The 21,050-nt window shown below is 45.6% G+C and overlaps 2 protein-coding genes across 2 annotated transcripts; both read right to left on the bottom strand.

Annotated features, from left to right (window-relative positions):
* Nucleotides 1-248: 248 nt before the first annotated feature.
* On the bottom strand, nucleotides 249-5,019 carry LOC8031975 (leukocyte elastase inhibitor). Its single transcript, XM_029976197.3, has 2 exons — nucleotides 4,565-5,019; nucleotides 249-2,506 (listed from the first exon to the last, which is right to left on the bottom strand). The coding sequence occupies exon 2, from the start codon at nucleotides 2,483-2,485 to the stop codon at nucleotides 1,364-1,366; it is 1,122 nt and encodes a 373-aa protein (XP_029832057.2). The 5' UTR covers nucleotides 2,486-2,506; nucleotides 4,565-5,019; the 3' UTR covers nucleotides 249-1,363.
* A 2,561-nt stretch (nucleotides 5,020-7,580) lies between these two features.
* Nucleotides 7,581-21,036, bottom strand: LOC8035313 (fibrous sheath CABYR-binding protein). Its single transcript, XM_029976191.4, has 8 exons — nucleotides 20,335-21,036; nucleotides 19,457-19,756; nucleotides 18,476-18,520; nucleotides 15,270-15,338; nucleotides 14,216-14,305; nucleotides 12,378-13,172; nucleotides 12,205-12,282; nucleotides 7,581-9,228 (listed from the first exon to the last, which is right to left on the bottom strand). Exons 1-8 carry the CDS (start codon nucleotides 20,647-20,649, stop codon nucleotides 9,052-9,054), a joined length of 1,869 nt encoding a protein of 622 aa, XP_029832051.3. The 5' UTR covers nucleotides 20,650-21,036; the 3' UTR covers nucleotides 7,581-9,051.
* Between the last annotated feature and the right edge of the window lie 14 nt (nucleotides 21,037-21,050).

The following is a 21,050-nucleotide window of genomic DNA, read 5'->3' as shown; positions in this document are numbered from 1 at the left end:
CAAACGCCGATATTATTTACCTGGAAATAATGCATACTGTACATGACTGAGAAAATTCCATGTTAACATTTTTTTAATTACAAACATTTGCACACACACACACACACACACACACACACACACACACACACACACACACACACACACACACACACACACACACACACATACATACATACATACATACATACATACATAGAGGGGGGGGGGGGGGGAGAAAGAGAGCACAACAGCAAGTCAAACAAATCTTGTACGTACATCTGAAGTATTTAATGTCGTCAAAGTCAATCTCTGCATAAAAATGTGAAAACCCAAGTTTCTTGCCTACCAGGTGGCTGGGGGCGAGAGTAAGCGAAAAGTAAAAAGAGCAGTTTAAAACAGCTTTTTTCACATTAAAATGCTGCAGATTTCAGACTCGTTGAGCAGAGATCTCCTCGGATTCAGCAACCTGGGGGATCCTTTCAAAAAATTGGTTATGGCAGCAGGAAGTCATGTTGCTGCATTCCATTAGCACTTAGTTCTGTGATTAACAATGTGCACTACTTTGTTTACATACTATACTGTGGACTCAACAAGTATACTCAATGAGTGAGCAGATAGCTATGACTAAAAGCATGCTTCTCCAAACATAACACAAGAGTTTCGGGATATGAAAAAAGAGGGGGAGGGGTCAGCATAACAGATGTTTGAGAACTCCCCACCCCTCTCTTTTTTCTGTCCTAAAATTTTAGACATGTAGAACTCAAAAGGGGGGTTGGGACATCCAAAGACCCCCTCTGTGTACAAGGCACATTTGCATAGTTTTCCGGTAGGCCGACTATAGTGAGGTGCAGTCACAATAAAAGATTGGATACAAATTTGCACTAACTTATCGAAACTTTTTCAAACAGTGGCCATATGACAGCAAGGTTTCGGTGAACTTGGCATAACAGATACACATTCACGCAAATTGACCCCATGAACACAAGGCATCAGTTGATTGCATTAATTTAACAAGCTCATCAGCTAGTTCACTTTCATTTGGTTATTTGCACGCATAATTCCAACAACGGTGAGGGCTTTCTACATGACAAGTTAAGTTTGTAGCAAAGAGCAAGGAGAATAAACAATGCATCAAAAACTGAAATGTTGCTCAGGAAGTATCCTTTATGTTCTTTCATCTCAACAATGTCCTGTGACGTCTTTGGCAGCCCGCATGCTTGTTGACGACTGTTTCGTGGCTTTAAGCACTTACCTTTATTTGCTTTGGTCTTCATCCAACAAAAAGATTTCACAAGTTACCACCAGACACCAGCTGAATATTGCAAAATTGTCACACATTTGTGACCAAGAGATAATTTCACAGATTGGTTGGCAATGCTTTTCAGAGCTCACGGATGGATCCCATGAAGAGAACAGCATCTGGATCATGGCTGCAGATCAGGAACATGAATGGGTGATCAACGAAAAAGTTAACCACCTGTGGAATGCAATCCATCAGTATTGCAGTGGCAGCTGCAGCCTCCGTGCCCTCCTCATTAACTTCCACAAAAGCTTTGTGGATGACATCCGAAGCGCACAGATTCCCCACAGCGCTGATGCCAGAAAGATCCGCTACGGACGTAAAGAAATCCTTGACTCCCATCGCCATCAGTACGCCCTTCAGACCCATAGACTGCTCCAGTTTGAACTTCGGAAAGTGCAAGTTGACATCGGACGTCACATACATGCCACCGAGCAGAGCCAACAGTTTTGGAGCGGTCAAGTGTTCCTCCAGGTCTGAGAGTCCCTCCACATCTTCGGGCAGGAGAATGACCATCGACATCTTGTTGCCTTTGTAGGGTATCTCAAGCGCACTGACCTTGAGGTCGCTGCAGTGACCCATCTTGAAGTCCCCTTCCTGGTGCATCATGTCCACTGTCTTTGAGGTCTGTGACGTCAAGTGGAAATCTCCCGGCTTCGTAGCACTAGGCTGGAATTGAGACTCCCACAGACCTTTGAAGTAAATGGCATTCACCAATATAAGTGATGTCGATGCATCAACAGCTCCAAGTGCGAGCAGGTCCCTGATCTTTGACCTGGTGACTTCCTCGACCCAGGCATTGACCTCCTGTCGGATTCCGTCGGCGTTTCCTGCAAAGTCAACAGCCTTGATGGTGCTGTTGTAGGACTTCTGCAACAGGGTTGTGTACTCCGCTTTCGGTTGGAAGGTCTGCTCAGAGTACATGCGATTGGCGATGTGCAGGGCCACATCTGGGGCGTAACTGGGTAGCTTGCAAAGGAAGCTCGAGAAGTGGTTGTGGATCTTGCCGTCGTTTGAGTGCAGGATGGCAGCGATTTGCTTGGCAGTGTTGCCTCTAGCTCCTGCGAGGGCCATGGACAGAGCAGCTGCAATACTGAAAGGTGAGCAGAAGACGTTTCCTGTCGTGTCTTTGCCAGAGGGTTTCAGCCGCTTGTATAGGTCGACGGAGAAGCTAAGGATGTGGTCGCTCAGACTTGCCTCCATCGTAAATCTTTTTCAATGTGGCTGAAAAGGTAAATTAATAAAGAAATACCGTGAAACCCTATATTTTCGCGAATCGGTCACAGAGGACATGATCGCAGTCGCTAAATTTCACGAATTCCAGATGCCGGCATTGAAACTCTTAAAGGGGCAGTGCAATGGTTTTAATGTTGAAAGAACTGCCAGTTTGCATTTTTTATATTGTTTATACAAGCCCAAGTGACCAAAAATGCGTCACCTTTCCCCGAAAAACTGCTATTCTGCTGCATAATCGAAAAGCAAAAAACAAATTATTTGCCGATCTGCAGCCGCCTGTGGCAGCTACGGGAACTAAAATGACGGCGTTTCTGGGGGTATGCGGAAGTCAGCAAAACCTCTCCCCCTCCACTGCAACACTCGCCCTCAGCCCCATAGCGAACTAACTGTCCTTTGTATCCATTGCTCGCCGCAACCTTCGATGAGGCTAATCCTTTGAAAGTCGACAATGCCGGAGGAAGCGGCTGGGGTCTCTGATGTAGTACGTCACTCGAAAGTCGGTGCGGAGAGTTGAGGGGCACTTCGACCTTCGATTGGTTTCATTTTTTTAAATAAGAACTAGCGCTCGGAAGAAAATGCAGTTTCTTGTTTTTCGTTCCATAGGTGACTCAGATTAAAAGTCTGAAAATCGTTGCTCTGCCCCTTTAACGATCGAAACTTTCGTGTGCCCTTAAATTTCGCGAATTTTTCAATTTGCGAAAATGAAGGCTCGAGAACATTAAGGGTTTTGCAGTACTGTGATGAGAACCTGCACATATCCTGAAGGCAGTAGTGTAGCCAGGAAAGGGGGGGGCGGGGGGAAACTTATGGGGTTGATACCCCTGACCCCCCAGAAATATATATTAAAAGGTTCCTGGCATATAGCACTGACTAAAGTGAAAGAAAACAAAACAAAAAAACTATCATTTACAAGAAATTTGTTGCAGTGCAAAGGAGTCTAACTTCTATAGACTGACTTCTACAGACTAACTTCTATAGAATGATTTTGTAATACATGTAATACATTTAATAAAGGCAACACACGCAAACCATATTCTACCGTGTAAGGCAAAATAAACAAATATTTAAAAAAAGCCTTAACAGTTCGGGCTTCGAGAATTTTGAGTATGAAACAATGCGAAAATTACGAAGGAGATGAAAGAAGCGTTTTATAACGAAATGTATAACGAAAAAGACTTTGCTCTATTACCCAAGCATCAAGGAGAATGCAGGGATTGGAGTTCCACGCCCCACAAGTGCTGGCCTCAGCAGCTGTAACTTTTCTAAAAGCAGATGCCTAAAACAAATGGCATTGATGCACGCGCGTTCGTCAACGCGTTATTTTGGTTATTTACTTCGAATCTTTTATAGGGAAGGCGTGCGCATGTGGCGCGTGGAACACCAATCCCTGCACTTTTCACTGACGTGATTTGGTCCACCATTTTGTTGTTGTGAGCTGTCAGGTGTGTGCCAAACTCGAGCATTCCAAGGATTTGCATGCCCCTCAAATGCGTAGAGCACCAGTGACATCATCTCAACCAGTTACGATGTGACCCTTCAATGTAGTAAATTTGTTTGAAAAAACAAACTAACAACAAAATGGCGAATTGACGTCATGTGCAAACAACCTATACTCAGTTTCACCTTATGATGTACCGCAGAAAAGGCTACAAGCGCGAGCTCCTTGCTCTAGGGCACAGCAAGGCGGCACAAGCTCTCGTGCGTTCAGAGTAGCTCCCTACGCTATGAGCTCGCGCTTTTAGCCTTGTCTGCGGTACAACCAGGGGCGGATTTAGAGGGGGGGTCCGGATGTCCTGACCCCCCTCTTGATTTCTGCATGTGTAAAATATAGGGCGTGAAACGAGGGGAGGGGAGGGGGGGGGGGGGGGGGGGGGGGGGGTTCCTAGACATATGGTACGCTGACCAACACCTGACCCTGACCCCCCCCTCAGGAAATTCCTGCATCCGCCCCTGGGTACAACATAAGGTGAAACGGAGTATAGCAGGCTCTGAGCAGTAGCAGTAGGTGGCGAAAGGATAAAGGAGCAGTGGAGACTCGAGCCCGACCTTGATTCCTTGGTTCAGGCAGTGCCGCGCTTGCTTCAGCACGTGCTCAGATATTTCACTTCCTGAGCTAGCGATTTTCACCTCCACGCAGCTGAAGGCTTTGGCGACGATTACTGCGTACGTGGACTGTTTGCACACGCTTGCTCCGTAGCTTGCACACTGTACACACTGTCCCCCGGTCCCCCGTTGGAGGTTGAGGGTTGAGGCAGTGGAGGTAGGGACATTTATCTCGTAGATTTATCTATCTATTTCCAAGTGCGATGGCTCTAATATTACGATAACTGATGTGGCTAGAATATTAAAAATGCTAAGTTCATCAATATCAGATACCGTAGTAGCAAGCGAGTTGGGTAGCAATCAAGATAAATTATCGCATATTTGTTCATATTTTTGAAGGAGTATCCGCGCGACAAAGGGCTCTGCGTGCGACCAGAGCTATGCGCACGAGGTTATGCGACGCGACTAGCGCGGCGCCGCGCGGCCGTTGCCAAAGGTAGGCAGTGAGAACCCCAGAGAAAACGAAACCGAAACCACGCCGCGTACGTCGGTACGCGTTGAAGTCGGAGCGGTGCGGTTGCGCTGGGTTCACAGCATGAAGTGCTGCCGGTGCTGCGTCGTTAAGTGCTTCAATAGTTATGCATCGTATCTCGTGGGGACAAAGTTTCAGTTTTTCACCTCGCCGATGTTTTCTGGGACAGCGACAACGATCGACCCGTGCCGTACTACGTGAGAAATTTAGTCTCCCGATCATATCTGCCACTGTGTCGGCACGGCTGACATATGCCGCTTTGCGCTCTACGTTTGTTTTCGTACCAGTGACTCCTACATGTGTTAGCGCCGATGGGACGAACTGAAAAGCCATCCCACACTCGCGGGTAGGCAGTGCCAATTTCGTTGGAGGAATGCCCTCCAAAGAAGTTTCGTCCCCATCGTACGTGTCGATGATATTTCCGGACAAGTATGGCACGCAATCTGTACTCCATGTAAAAAAATTCAAACGGTAAAAAAAAAAAAAAAAAAGTGACAACCACAATGAAACTCAGAATCACTGGAGAATCGACGATTGAGTATGGAAGTTTATGTGGTGTGCTTTCTTTTTTGATCAGCCTCCTTTTGGATGTGGAAACGCTGACACCCCGAGTTCTGTAGACAATTTTTTTTTTTCGGCTTTAGAGCCACCTATCACAAAGTTGTTCGAAATGGAAGTACCGTCCACTGGTCCCTTCCTACCTGTAAAGTGTGCACCTCCCTGCCATGATGAGTTGTATACTCTTGACAGCCTTTGACGGTCAAAACTGGTTCCCATGTAGTTACGCCGCCCAAACTAAATTTCCACTTGTTTTCGCTAAGCCACCTCTTTTTGGTATAATAAATTTTCTGCCAAGTTACGGTCATGTCAAAGTACCTGTGTGCCGAAAATCAGCACCTCGCGCAACAGGTTATTACACAACAGCTGACCGCAAAAGCCTTTGACGGCCAAACCATGTGTTGGCCAACAACTTTGTTTACTCGGCTTTCGAACCACCTTTCATAAATTTGTTTCAATTGGGAGTACGGTCCACTAGTGCCTTCCTACCTGTAAAGTATCCACCTCCCACGACAAGTGGTATTCTCTTGGCAACCCTTTCATGGTCAAAACCGGTAACCATTGAGTTACGCCACCCAAACCAAATTTCCACCTAGTTTCCCCATGCCACCTCTTTTTGGTAAAATAAGTGCTGTATTATGTTACTGGTCAAGTCCAAGCACCTGTGTGCCCAAATCGGCACTTCGTACAGCCCGGTTATAACACAACATTTTGGGTCCAATATTGGATACCCCGTACAGCTTTATTACTTTATTCGTTAGAAACATAACTTTCACACCTGCTGTCTTAATTAAACTTGGCACACTTCGTGCACAAACCTAGTGAACATCTCACTCACCTCCAAATATCATTGTTTCAGCAGTCCCGTTTACAGCAACGAGCGAAACAAATTTCCCAGTCAGAGCAATTATGGTGGCAGCAGTCGTGCTTTTCGGAAAATTGCTCCAACCCCTTTTTCGGCCGCAACTAGAGAAATTACCCCTAATAACGACTCAAACTCAATTTATAAGAAGTGGAGCACAGCTAAATGCCCTTCTGCCCCAGCACTCATGCAACGTCACCCTCAACGTGTCGGCTCAAAAAGCAAAAGTTTTGTCCGTGCGCGCTTCCACCGCCACAGCTTCGCATGCGAAAAGGCGCCGCAGGCTGCTGAACGCGCCTCACTGTCAAACGCCAGCTCCTCTGCTAGCGGCGCTACGCGCGTTTTTCAAAGCGCCCCCTATAGTTCCTGCGCGGAGCGTATAGGCAGTATGTTAACCAATTGCTTCAAAGCTCCATATGCGGCGGGAATTTTATATACATCGTGCTGCACCAGAAATTTGTATCTTCAGATTAGTTTGACGTAAGGTACTATATAACCTGCAGTGTCCAGGAGCTGCTCGCCTGGAGAGGCAAAATGTTGCATTGATTTTTTTCTATCTTTCAGCTGTGGGTTCCATTTTTTTAATTTATCCTAGCATAACAATGTTCCATTTCATCAACAGCAGCTAGCAACTGACAAAGTATTCACACTACCCTGAAGCAATGCTAGTTATACTAACCTTTTGTGTTACAACCTGCCAATTGATTTAATCTATTCCCTCGTTTCAGAACAGCTCAATTTCAGGAACCACATAGACCTCTTCAATGATAATTTAATCAAACATACATTCATTCTAGATGACAATATTATATATGGACGCAGGAAGGACGAAAGAGATGAGGGTATTTATTATATGGGAGTGTTCTTTATATGGTGTATGGTTATTTAAGATGATTTTCCAACCTCCCACGAGATTGGACATGCTACATATATAGATTAGTAGACCTCAAGAAGCATCTGCAAGCAAATCCAGAAGAAAACATGGTTTACCGATGACAGCGGCACGATTTGACCTGTTCAGTCCGTTTTTGCAAACAATTCAGAAAGCATAACGAAACAGAGTAAACTGGAAAGCAAAACACTAAACAACTTTATTTTTGCAGGCTCAGTATTTCTAGAATTTTGCGCAGTGGCAGTTTCGGGAATGTTCGATGGGAACAGGATATAGCGATTTGGAGTGATACATTCTGTATTCATTACCACGGAGTGACACAATTGTGCGGTCAATTTCGCACTCTATTTTTCGAGTTGCAAGGTTTGCAAAAGCTGGGTCCTCACTAAAGACGTCGACGGTATAAGAACCAGTCAAACTCGTTAGTAAAGAGAAATCGAGACGAGGCAACCAAACACTCTTTATTTCGGCAATGCAACCGACCGCACATCTGCAGTCGGTGCCCTTTCGTAACGAGCGAATGCACGGCGGAAACGCAAGTTTGTACGAATGTGGAGCAAGAAAGTCATTTGCAAGCATCCTCCTGCGGAGAACCACACTCGACTGGCGCGTAACGAACCGCCCAGAGGCAGGAAGGGGCAACCCACACGATCCGAGTCGCACCAAAGGTGCAGAAACTTAAGGCTGGTTTGCACATACGTTTGAGCGAACTTACGTGTGTTGCATTTCCCCGTATGACCGCTTACGACGAGACGGCGCATTGGTGCCATCTACGGGCAGCCCTGGAACACTGCCGACGATGTTATAAGCGACCGTTTTTCGCACGTGGGGGTCGCGTGGTTCACGGGCAGCATTTGCAATACGAGTTGCGAGGAGGAGACGAAAGCATGGATCGTCTGCTAGTGTCTCCGCCTCCCCGCCCACTTTCCTCTTCGCCACGCGACGAAGCGACGCACAAGTACCTGCGACCGATCGTCGCGGGAGGCGTCTGCTGTTAAACTGCAAACATGGTTTTGGTTGCACCCTCTCTTAAAGAAATACTGCAACAAAATTCAGGCGCCTGTTTCATTGTCCAAATGTCAACCCCATTCTGTCCGCACCAAGAAGACACCAATTTTTTGCTCGAAAAGACGCCGAAGCATCATTTAAAAGGAACGATCCGAACGTCGTTACGTCGCTCCGACCCTAAGAGCAGCGCCACTCCGCAGAAATACGGCGGCAAGCTGCGTGCGCACGAGCACCGTTGAACCGGATTTTCTTTCCCTCCCGGCCTATTCAACTCCTGCGGGGAGCGAGGAGGGGCCATTTATGGCTCGTCTAGGAGCGCTCGCTGGAATCGATCCTTTGGAATGAAAAATATAGCTATCCATTCAAAATACAAGCATGCGATTGTCATCAGTTGATCACGTTTAACTTGTTCCTGAACGTGAGAGGTGTATTTCGAGTTTCGATTCAGTATCTTGTTAAATCTAGATTCTCTAGCGTTCTCGAGCACACTTACTCAAGCACGCTCCAACGCGAGAGTGTGAACCAGCCTTGAGCGAGCAGTTCCGTGACGAGTGTGTGACGTAGGAGGTGCCGTGTGCGAAGGTCGTACGGGCAGCCTCGCGAGAAGTCGACGAACGAATGGCAGTTTCGGGGGATAATCACGTGGGCTTCATCGTGCACTGCACCCACCAGGGAAGCTGTGCGAGGGCTTCCCTGACCGTGGCCTCTTTCACCCGCCTCCGGAGTTCTGACGGGCCTGACTTGCAGTAACCGTGGTCCGACAGTCCGGCAAAACCCCAGCGTGCGGCCTGGTCCTTGAGCGTGGAGGAGAGCGACTGCGAAAACCGCACAAACATACTCAGAGTCAACGAGCATCTACATGTTCCATGCACGTTTTGGCACGGTTGTTGTCGCAATCACTGACACTGCTGACTTTAAAAGTGCAATTACTAATCTGTTGTTTCAGTTGTTGACAGTGCTCTTTTCAAAAAGGGCGTTGATTAGACTCTTTACCCGATTTTGTTAAGGGGTCACACCACCTTCAAGTGTCGACTTTTAAACCAGTTGCTCAATATTGATCAAATTTCCTTGCCTAAATGCACTCTATGAAATTTCATCTCTGTAAGACTATTTTCCGATAAGCTACAGGGGGAGGTACACAGCTACTGATGCAAGTCGCCTCACTTGGCAAGGAAATCTATTGTATAAAATTGCTGGAGAATATTAAGCATTTCTAAGCTTCAGCCTTAACTAGAACATTTGGTGGGTGGGGCTATCTATTTTTTACCTTAAAATCCATGTTTTTTCTATGCAAAATGTCAGTTTGAAAAGCATTCCACATAATGGGGCATTTTCTCCTCATCAAAACTCTACTTTTTGGCAATAAGGACTTTATTTAAATAGAAAATAAATATCTAGCCCCCTTCCTCGTTAAATTTCGGTTCAGAACATCCACAGCAAAGAATACATTCAGCGATTCACTGAAATGACAGATTCCCTAAAATGAAAGTTGCTGCAAAAAAGTGAAACTGAGGAGAACGTGTTTGAAGTTTCCACACCACCACATTTCCTGATGGTGGTGGCAACTGAAAGGCACCAAGAGCATAGATGGTGCCTTCTGCTTACACCCAATCTCCAGCATGGCTTTGCTGAGTGAGTCCGAGCTTAAAACGCTTTCTTCGAGTGTCATTTTGTTGTCGGCATGTGGACATTGATTGTGAAATATAGTCAGGAATTGGGTATGCTTGCAATACACGAACCAACATCAGCAAGTATGGGCGGGGCAAGCATCATGGAAATACAAAGCAGACAAATCCACGTGTCGGTCTATAAATGAATCCTGGTTTTAGTCAGTTTTGTGTTCAATCAGGGCGGGCTTTTCTATTCTTGGCCATATGCATAGCCTCTTCTACAGGAAAGCTGGACTTCTATGGTGTTCGAATAGAGTTTACTCTCGAACAAAGATATTTAATGTACTGAAACTGTGAAGAAATGGTCTTTCCAACGAGAGTATGATCATCATTCTAGGTCACACCAGTGCAAAGCTACAGCAGTCTGAAAATAGAAAACAGAGGTTTCACATTTCAAAAACATGTAATTTTGCATAGTTGGCTTACCGAAAATGTTTTATTTCTCCATAAATACTTCAAATATTGAAATAAAAATTTGCAGGAGTATACACTATTAGTTGCGAAACCACAATACATAAAAATAAAAAAAAAATATTTTTTTTCTAAAAAATTACAATTTTAAGGTGGTGTCCCCCCTTCATCATGATGTTGATCATTTTTTCCGTGCGAGTTTTTCACTAGCGACCCATTGTTCCCCAACACCCCTCTGTAATGCTTTATGCCCTGTGGGTAAATAAAGGAAATGCAATGGAATCAAAAAATGTCTTCTACTCCTGTCTGTAATTCCTTTGAGTCCTGAAGGAAAAATGAATTAAGTTAATTCTGCCGTCTAATCTCGTTCAAATAGTGCCCATATCAGCAAAGCACTCATGATTTGCTGATAGGGGGATCAGCAAAGCATGAGGGCCGGAGCCATAGGTGCAAAAACGCGGATGGCATTCACCTGCATTTCTGCATCGCCAGTCTTGTGCCTGCAGCATCAGTAAAAGCTTTAGCGTATGGCCCCCCCCCCCCGCCCCCCCCCCCCCCCCAATTCCCTTCACACATGCTTTAAAGGGGCACTGACACATCAAAATCATATTTTTTTTTATTATCCGAAACGATTGAAAACGATGCCGGGACATTACCCTCAAAATTTGAAATTTGGGAATTCAGTATTTGTGAAGTAAAAAAACAATTTCCAAATGCCGAATTCGAAGTTCCCGCGCGGTCGGCGCCGGTGCCTTGACGTCAAAAATTGCGGAGACCTGAGAGTCGACTTCCTTTCACCACTCCCTGCTGTTGCCATGGCGACCCAAATCGAGGAGGAAAGGAGTGCGCGGCGGCGTTGCGGCGGACCGGTTTTGAGCGGGGTCGCCTGTTTTCCGTTGGAGGATACAAATCCAGGAGACGGCACCACAACGAACTCCCGATTTTCGGTATTTCAAAAAGAAGGGCCGTAGTGCGTTCGCAATTGCGTTAAAAAACATGTTTTAGGATTGCCGTAATTAAATGTTATAGAGATGTCGCCTACAAAGCTTCTAAATTTCCTGATTTTTGACGTCGCCGATCAAAAGAAGCGAGGAGGCGAGAGGCGGGAAAATCAAACGCCAAAAATAAAACGGCGCGCGCGCGCGCAGAAAAATTTTTTTTCGCGATGCGGTTTTTTTTGCGTGTCTATGACTGCAACTTGCATCGTTTTAGACAATAAAAATAAATACGACCTTTGGGGTGTCAGTGCCCCTTTAAGTCTTCTTAAGATTGACTGATCTAGGATTTGTCGCCGATGCTCAGCAAGTTTCTAATTTAAACCATGTTTATTTTCACTAATTAAAAAGTTATATAGTAAATTGTAATTAATTATTTAGCTAATTAACAAGAATTTTTTTTTTTTTTGTTTATTCCTGTCATCTGCGAAAACTGGCAGTTTGTTCCCGAAAAGAGTTTTTTTTTTTTTTCTCAATTGTTCTATTGGTAGGAATTTTCGGAAAACTTCGCATAAACATTCGGTATATACTATACATGCGTTAACTCCCCCCCCCCCCCCCCCTCCCCTCCTCCCCTTCCTCTTCCCCAAGGCAAACAAATCCCAATCATCCTAGGCCCCCTTGAAAATAAAAAAAAAACTACGGGCTATGCCACTAGTGGGTATCATAGCCAGTGAGTGACACAACACGGAATGAAAGAAAACAAACAGTATACCGGAGCGTTTAGGAGCGACCTGAGCACATTATGGCCAGGGGCAGCAGATGAGGAAGCCTGCTCTCGATGCTGGTCCACCTAGATAGTGAGATTGAATGTGCCAATCACATGTTAGACATTGATCGAGGGACAGCACACAACATGGCACGAATCGTCAACATCAGCAAACTTACAGGTTCTGGTGTGTGTTCAGCTACGGCTGGGCTCTCTTGAACTGAACTCTCCTGAGTCAGCCTCTGCTTAGATAAGCTTTGCTGAGCTGGGTCTTGCTGAGAGGGGATCTGCTGAGCTGAATCTGGGCTTTGCCGAGTTGGGACCTGCTGAGCTGGGCTTTGCTGAGCCGTGATCTGCTCGGGTGGGATCTGCGGAACTCGAGTGTGCTGAGCCGGGATCTGCTGAACTGGGATCTCCTGACCCAGGCTTTGCTGAGCCAGGTTTTGCAGAGCCAGACTTTGATGAGCCAGGATCTGCTGAGCTGGGCTTAGCTGAGTGTGGACTTGCTTTGGCGGGATTTGCTGAGCTGGTACCTGCTGAGCTGGTACCTGCTGAGCTGGGCTTTTCCGAGCAAGGATATGCTGAGCCAGAATCTGCTGAGTTAAAGTTTGACGAGCTGGGATCTGCTCAGCCGGGTATTGCTGAGTAGGCTTCGGCAAAGCCGGGCTTTGCTGAACTGGAAATTCCTGAAACGTATAGTGCCGCAAGCCTCCTGGACCTAGTTCTTTCTTCATGATAACTACAGTTTTCTGTATCTTTGACTCATCCAACACACTTTCAGAAACTTGTCCTTGTTTCAAGATGACTGGACTTTCCTGAGTGGTGGGCCTTTCAAGCAAATTGTCTGGGTCTTTGGCAATGACGACATTTTTTTGAAGCGAGGTCTCGTGAGACGAACTTGGTGGTTCTTCCTGCTCTTTTTTGATGACTGCTGGGCACTCACGATCCACGGGTTGCCACAAGTCTTCCGATGACTGCGAGATAACACGTTTCTATCTGTCATGGGCCGACCGTGAAGTATCAGCACATGCCCTCACTTGTGTAAGCACCCCATCCCATTTAACAGCGGTTTCACAATGCCATACACTACCAGGTAAGACTTTCCATTCCAGTACATGAATGGAGGAAGCAAAGGAAGAAAGCTGTTTAACAGCTGGCCGAATCTCCTTGTAGCTTCACACAGCACATATAACAAAACATTGTGCATAGCAACACCATAGATGCTCAACATTGCCAAGAATACAAAATAAACTGCATTTTACTCATTCATTACTATTCAACTCATTAGGCAAACCTTTCATTGTTAAAATAAGCTTGATGTTACTGTTTAAAAGAGCATTTGACATAGTAGGAGGAGTATATTTTGTGATTGCAGAGAATTATTAGGATTTGCATCAATTAACTGCACGCCACCGCCTTTCAGCTTCAGCACCATCAAACTAGCAATCTCAATTTTGTTAATTAACGTTGAAGTTTTGGCTAGTTGGTATACACACACATTAAAAACAAAAACAGTGCTGTGTCCTGTTGCTTACTTTTTACTATGTCCTTGTCTTCACGCTGTTCATGTTTTTATTATTTGCTTTGTTTTCCAAAATTTCTGTGGTGACAAGACTTTCTAGGATCACTATATATTATAGTCAAAATTCATGACTGAAAATGAGATGCGAATAATAATTTAGCTTTGTTTCAGTGTGTGAAAACTGTGCAAGTTCCGGTAGAACCCAAACAGAGCTGCATAGTGACATTTGTGGATGTACCACATTTTAAGCATATGTGCACAGTACATGTGCATGCGCTTCGGCAACATGAAAGCCACCATGATAGCATGCCTGAACGTGACTTCATTTTCCTCGTTTCCGATACCGTTCAAAAGACTAGAAGTTCTTTTATATGGAATCACAAAAAAAGGCCCATAATTTGGCCCCGCAAATGCTTGAAACTTAATCGATCTGGATTAAACCAATGCTATAAATGTTACCAATCAACATTGATTGAATGATTGAAGTCGACCTACCACATCCCCTGTAACCACCTCATCTGGTTCGGGTACTGGAGGAAAGAGCTTGTGGGGTGCTGCCAACGAATAGCTCGAGACGATGGATGGCTGCAATAGTTAGAAGAGAAACTCTGTGAAACTACCTTCACATTTCTTTAATTAAACACACAGCAGACCAAATGGACCAAGCAGAAGAAGAAGCACATGGGGGAATATATCCAAGAAAGCTTACAAACAAAAAGTGCCATAAATGAACAAAAGAGTCATCACCACTAACACTCGAGGCTCTTCATAAACAATACCATGTGGTATGCTAAACACGTCCGCACATCGCCCTGCGAAATAAATGCACTATGTTCTCAAGTAACCAGGTTAACTAGATGCAAACTACTGCATTGAAGCAATAATACTAATTATGATATCTGTATGTTTATGCAGCCAGAAAATAATCGGCCTCACTGGGCGTCTGGTGCCCCAGCTGTAGATGAGAAATTTAACCAGTGCAGTACAACTGCTAGCCTGGTGTCTTTAACGTACATCCTGCACTAGTGATGCACGACTGCACGCCAGTACGATGCTCATCCAGATCGAAACGGGCAGGGGTGGGGATTGAACCCAGGATCCCTGGGTTCTGCATCGCGAGCTTTCGCTCCACGTGCTCCGAGCTGGTGTGTGCTAGCCCACTCGGCGACCGATCCCCCTGCATTGAAGCAGTCATTCCAGTGAAATCAAAGGCAATCCATTTCATTGCAAGGGCTGACGTACACTTCACGCTTTCCATTTTTCTTGGCTACGTTCTCTTCCAAACCACTTCCCTGAAAGGTTAGATTATTGTAACCACCCTGAATTAGAGGTGTGGGGAGTCATGGACTCCTCTTCCTTTCCCTTCCTCACTACTGTTGTATCCTGGGAGGAAATAAAGTGGAAAATTGGGGTTCTACGTCGTGGGGATGTTGTGAACTCCAAATTTAAGCGAGTAGCCATCATCATACTAGGTGTCATAGGTTGACTGACGGTACGGACATGGCAGATGCTCCTCATCCCCATTTCTAGATAATGAAAGGGTTCTCACAACATGTTGCTGGTCATCTTCAGATGCACCCTGGCGTTGAGTGCACCGCCGGGGCATGTGCAGCTGTGGCTGAAAACGGGAAGTTGGACAATGCATCACACTCGGTCTCACGAGTCTCCGAATTTCGTTGTATGGGCACGGGGGCAAGCAGCAACGTGTTACCCTCCTGTTTATAGAGATTTTTCCCTTGCGGGGCTTTGGCCCTAGAGGTATTACTTGCCCGCAGGGCTTTGGCCTTATAGGGATTTCTTGCCTGCGGAGTTTTGGCACTGCAGGGACACTGCTACAGCGGAGCAAGCCTGGTTCTACATGGATCGTCCTGATGTAAGGGTTCGGCAACCACAAATCCAAGGCAAGGGTGAGGAAGGAAGACTGATGAACCCCCATTATTCTTGTTAACATCCAGATGAAAATTTTTTACCTGGAAAGTCGCTCTCGTCAATGAGATGATGCACGCTAAAGAGGCAGAGGACACTCTCTCCATATATTGTGTTCTATCTATGAAAATGGAACATGCATTCTAATTGCGGTATTCACCTGAATCTAAGTGAACTCCTGCAAAAAGAAAACCTGCACAACTGCATTTTCAAGAGGCACAGTGAGCTCTGGTCATCATGATTTGAGAAAAGAGCTTCCATTTGCTGTCCTCCTTCGGTAAAGCGCAAATATTAGGTATCTGTGCGCGCTCTGACAAGGAATACATACACGTATGGTTATTTGGGCAAGTAATGTGGTATATTCACATACCTGGTCTAGGGACAAGGGCAAGACTGCATGTGCATAATGCTATTAATGACATTCTAAACAGACTATCTGTGTGGACCTGTAGGTCTTTTACAACATTCTGAAGGATTTACAAGTATGCCACAACCAATGATGTGATTGGTCTATAAGTCATTGCGGAGCAACTTTTCGAGCAACTAAAAGTCAATTTTGGAGCTGCAAAAATAACTTTTGGAGCACAATCCCACACTTTATTTTTATCAGAAGTACTGCAAAGACATTGTCTACTTTGCCTTCCCCCTTCCGCAAACAGGTTTGATTCCTTCAAACACAAAACAAGCAGTTTGGTTGCACTTAGAAGTACCAGGCATTCCAACAATATGCTGATTGATGAAGGACAGTATGAACTATATTTTCTTAGGCACGGAATCAAAGGTAAAACAAATAGTATATTCCACTAAAATAATGATAGAATACTGTAATCTTTAGTCCAGATAAAAACAAAGCTTCGGCCATTAGAGTTACGAACATCAATGACATTCTTTATGTAGAACTTTTATAGCGGAGCTGTTAAGGGCTAGTTTCACCAGGATCGTGTCCCCCGTCAAGAAATGAAGACCCCGAACTCTGGACACCTACCGCCATCTATGAGCGACGGCAGCAAGCCACGTATCTGGTTGTTGCCGTCGCTCATAGATGGCGGCAGCCTTTTCACTCCGGCTTGCCGACTTGCGGCTGGCCATCACTTTCCATTGTACAGCTCCGCTGCTTTCCCTTCTTCACCAGAGTGGAAAGGCTGAAAGTTTTTCATTAGAAAAATTGGCATGTGAAAAATAAATACACCCTCTTAAAAATCAATATAAATGAGCTTGTTAAGCCCATTTCGAAACTTCCATCCACTCACAGCTAATTTAGTTTTAATTTACTTAATTGAGTAGTTCATAAACATCTCACAATGTCCAAGCATCCTTGCTATATTCTGATATTGAAAAACAAAAGCAATCTATCATATAGTAGTTTTTTTCTTCTTTTTTTATATATATATATATATATATATATATATATATATATATATATATATAGAGTCAAACCTTGATGTAACGAAGTCGGTAAAATTTGGAATTTACTTCGTTACAATGAAATATCGCTCCATAAAAATTCGAGGCTAACGTTAAAGAAAGTTTCCACAAATGTTTCTCGGGTGAATAAAACTCACCGAGGACGCCTTTATTTCGGTTGAAAGTAGTCTATCCCCTTTTTCTGAGCCACTCTTGGCGTTATTATAGGCATCACACGACGTTCGCATAGCCAGACGGCCTGCATTGCGTCTTCGTCTTGGTGTGGGATCGCGAACCGCCTCAAGACATCGATCGCATCCACTACTTCACGGTTACTGTGCACATAGCAGTTGTCTTGCTCATCAGGCTCGATGTCGTCCCAGTCTTGCGAGTTCCCACGAACATCGCTAGCTATCGCCTCGTTGGTCACCTCCTCCGTCGCAATGACAGCAGAGTCGGCGAATAGAAAGTCCTTGAAATCAATGTTGTCAGGGGCGGCTCCATCGCCTTCAAGGCTCTATTGCCCAGGACAACGAGGGACGCACACTTTTAGTTAGGCCTCCGAACGAACTACTCAGCACGAACGAAGCCGACGGACGAAACGGCGGCGGCTCTAGTGTCCTCTAGTAGCCGTTCTGTACACCACACTCGCCAGATTCGGCCCGTTTTAGCGCATGTGCTTCTCAAAGTCTCTTTTGGGACCCAAAAGTCTGTGACAAATTGTCCATGAAATTTCGTTATCTCGAAATTCGGCAAACGGGACTTCGTTACATAAAGGTAAAAAATATGTGGCGTGCATACACTTGCGGTTAGAAAAAGTTATGTACTTCGTTACATCGGGGGTTTCGTTACATAAAAGTTTCTTACATCGAGGTTTGACTGTATATACTTTAGTCAATATTCGAATGCGTAAAGTCCCGCTTGGGAGTAGTGTCTACCTCTTAGCATGCGGATGTGCTGCGGCGAAGCAAGGTGTGCAAACTCGCAAAGCCCACTTTGCGGTTGTCACTTCACTGCACTGCACCAGTGCAGAGTGAGAAGCGCACTCAACGAAGCCAACTACTGCGCCAGAAAAGACCACGAGCATGAGAAATATTGGGAGACTTTTCAGTACTGTTCGTATTTGGTACAGAGATAAAGTTACGTATATATAGTAAGTTTTGTAAGGTGATTCCACTGCAACAATTTAACCATGTGGTGGGGCCTTATCTATTATACCTTAGGAATTAATAAAGTGAAACTTAATAAAGTTTTGGTTAATAAAGTGAAAGTTAATAAAGTTTTGGTGCAAGTTTATCACATTTTTTGTGAAATGTAGCAGGACGTAGCAGAGTCAGCAGTTTGGCAGAAATGGCGCAGCAATCGCATCACTGCATGGCACATGCAGCACGAAATGCAAAATTATATACTAAAAGTTATAGTCACCTCCTCGTAGACAGTTTGGCAGAAATCAATGGCTTCTTCTCGCTCCTTGAAAGAAAACGACAATCGAAGCAAGATTCAGTGCAACAGACAAAAAGATAAAAAAAAACTTTTCAGACCAATTCACACAGTAGCATTCGACCAAGCTGCAAGCTCGTAGATGAAGTTACGATAGGAGTTTGTGTTTTCGGGGTTTATTTTTTTTACCACGGATTCAGTGTTTTCCGGTGGCTTACTTTAAAGAAGACAGCCACGGGATTCCCCAACACTCAGGAAGAATGGGAGCGACCCGACCAACCTAAACAAAATGTGCCGACATTGATGAGGGAAGGAAACAGGATGAGGGGTTTGGTGCCCAAAGGAACCGGCAGCCTTGTGGGCAGTTCATGGAAGGGGGCCAACGCACAATAGAGCTGCAACAAGGCGTGAAGTTGGGCTAGTTGGTTCATAATGCAAACTTGGAAACAGTGCAAAAAAGACAAGGGACAAGAACAGCGTTGTGTTCGTTCACATCTCGTTCTTGTCCCTTATCTTTTTTGCGCTGTTTCAAGTTTGCACAACAGAGCCATCGATTTATGCCCGTGAGGCTCGGGTTTTTCTTATTCGAAGACAGCTCCGATTTCAGGTTTTTGGTTTTCACAGATTTTGATAAAACCGGCTGGGGACTATTATTAGGGGTGTCACTATATTACGAAGCATGAATGTCGGTTGCCTACAACACACAAAGCGCAGATGTCCCATTGACATGCGGTCATAACATAGTTAAGTGCTACTGTGTAAATGTGGCCGATCTACTTTTTTTTTTTTTTTTTGCTGCTGAATCTTAAAATATTTCTATGCATGTATGAGCACCGCATGCACAAGCGCACATTAGCTGGTTGCGTCAAATTCTGGACCTGCACCCTTTTTCTACGACATGCTCATAACCGTCGCTCTCAACGCTAAGTGCTTCTACGAAACGAGTCGGCAGAAAATATTTCCTACCTCTGCCAGCCGGCCGACGGTGGTCGGATTGGCCTCGTCCCTCGAAGCGACGGCGGAGTTTGCTCTTACGCTGAATTGGACGTCGTCCAAGTTTACTTTGGCGAGAAATTCCTCGTCGGCGATGCCCGCACTTCGACCCCGTATCGAGATAACTTCGACATTCTCTCCCGTGGCCATCTGCCAAAACACAATGTTGTGAACCTGACTTGCTGCAACACTGGCTGTCGTTCGTTTGTCTCGTCGATCCACCGTCTCAACTTGTGCGCCGGGCAATGTTGTGGCCCGTTTTCGTGGCACTGCCTGCAAGAAAGAAGGTTGATTGTGTTGTCACTCACCATTGAATTGTGCGCTCCAATACAAGAAATCTGGTGTCTTGCGAGCCTCAAACAAACAACAAAGACTGCTCTGAGGACGTCTACCGAGAACTGCAACGGTGTGGAATGCGTGCTGCAGAAGTGTTGTGCTCAGCGTCAGCAACGAACCCCCGTGGTAGGTTGGGCCAGAGGGGGGGAAATGTGGCTATTGCTCGCTACTTTCAGTGGCTGAGAGCGGCTCCATGCTTTGTGTTTTAGTGTCAGTAACACTAGGATATTCTAGAGCACGGATCTCGACTACTTTAGGTGGTGTCGGAACAGAGCACTCAAATATGGAATCCGGTGAACAAACATCTACAGGAGAGCAAGAAGACGCTGCTTACCGCGCCTATAGATTATGCTTTGCTCTGTAGACTTGAATCGCGAGACCGCCCTCGCCCGCGCGGTCGTCACACCACCACTTCTATACCCCGATACTCATGGTTACCGGCGAAAAACAACTGTAGATCCCGACTGGTGCCGATGCCCTGCGTGCAATCGTAGCATACGAGAAAACAGACGCACCCTTCGTTTGGGGGCCACTCTGTGTATGGGGACAGGCCAGCTGGCGCGATCGCCGTCGATGAAGTGTTCGGAGCACAGCCTGGTGTGGTGGCTTGGCACAAAACCCTTTCGGTTCAAGAAGGCCAGCCACTTTTGGCGCAGTCGAGCGTCTACCGGGAACCGGTGAAATCGGTAGACTGTGCAGCCGCACGCCTTGCGCGGGACGCTGTGCTCGTGGCACACCTCTTCCTCGAGCCGTTTGCGCTTCTTCTGGTTGTTGCGACAACCGACCACCGCGCACACGTGGCCGCTAGACTTATCGTTTTTGTAAGACATGGACCCGTAGGGTTCAGCTGCGCAAGTTGTACGTGGGCTCTCACTCGTTGCAGCAGAGCATGCTGGCTACACCACCGCTGAGTCGCAGCGTGGAACACGAATGTCGAGCTACGCCAAGCTAGGACGCAAAGTAGAAACGCAAACCTCCTTCACAAATACAGGACGGAATTGAGCCTTGCAATGCTTGGAAACAGCCCGCTGCCCGCGATTCTAGCATCAGCAAGAATCAGCAATCAACAAACACTGACTTGGCTTGGCTTGGCTGACAATTTGCCTGAAAGCTATCTTTGATAAATCCATCTCCGCTCACCAAATCTAAAAATTCGTGAAAATGTTATGTTTTTAATAATTTTTTTTAATGGTAGAACCGCATGACAAAAAAGACAAAGGCACCTCTTGAG

The sequence above is a fragment of the Ixodes scapularis genome, unplaced genomic scaffold (assembly GCF_016920785.2).
Source record: "Ixodes scapularis isolate PalLabHiFi unplaced genomic scaffold, ASM1692078v2 PGA_scaffold10__122_contigs__length_95168666, whole genome shotgun sequence".
NCBI classification, from domain to species: Eukaryota; Metazoa; Arthropoda; class Arachnida; order Ixodida; family Ixodidae; genus Ixodes; species Ixodes scapularis.
The sequence above is the reverse complement of the archived record's forward strand: the minus strand, read 5'-3'. Positions and strand labels throughout refer to the sequence as shown.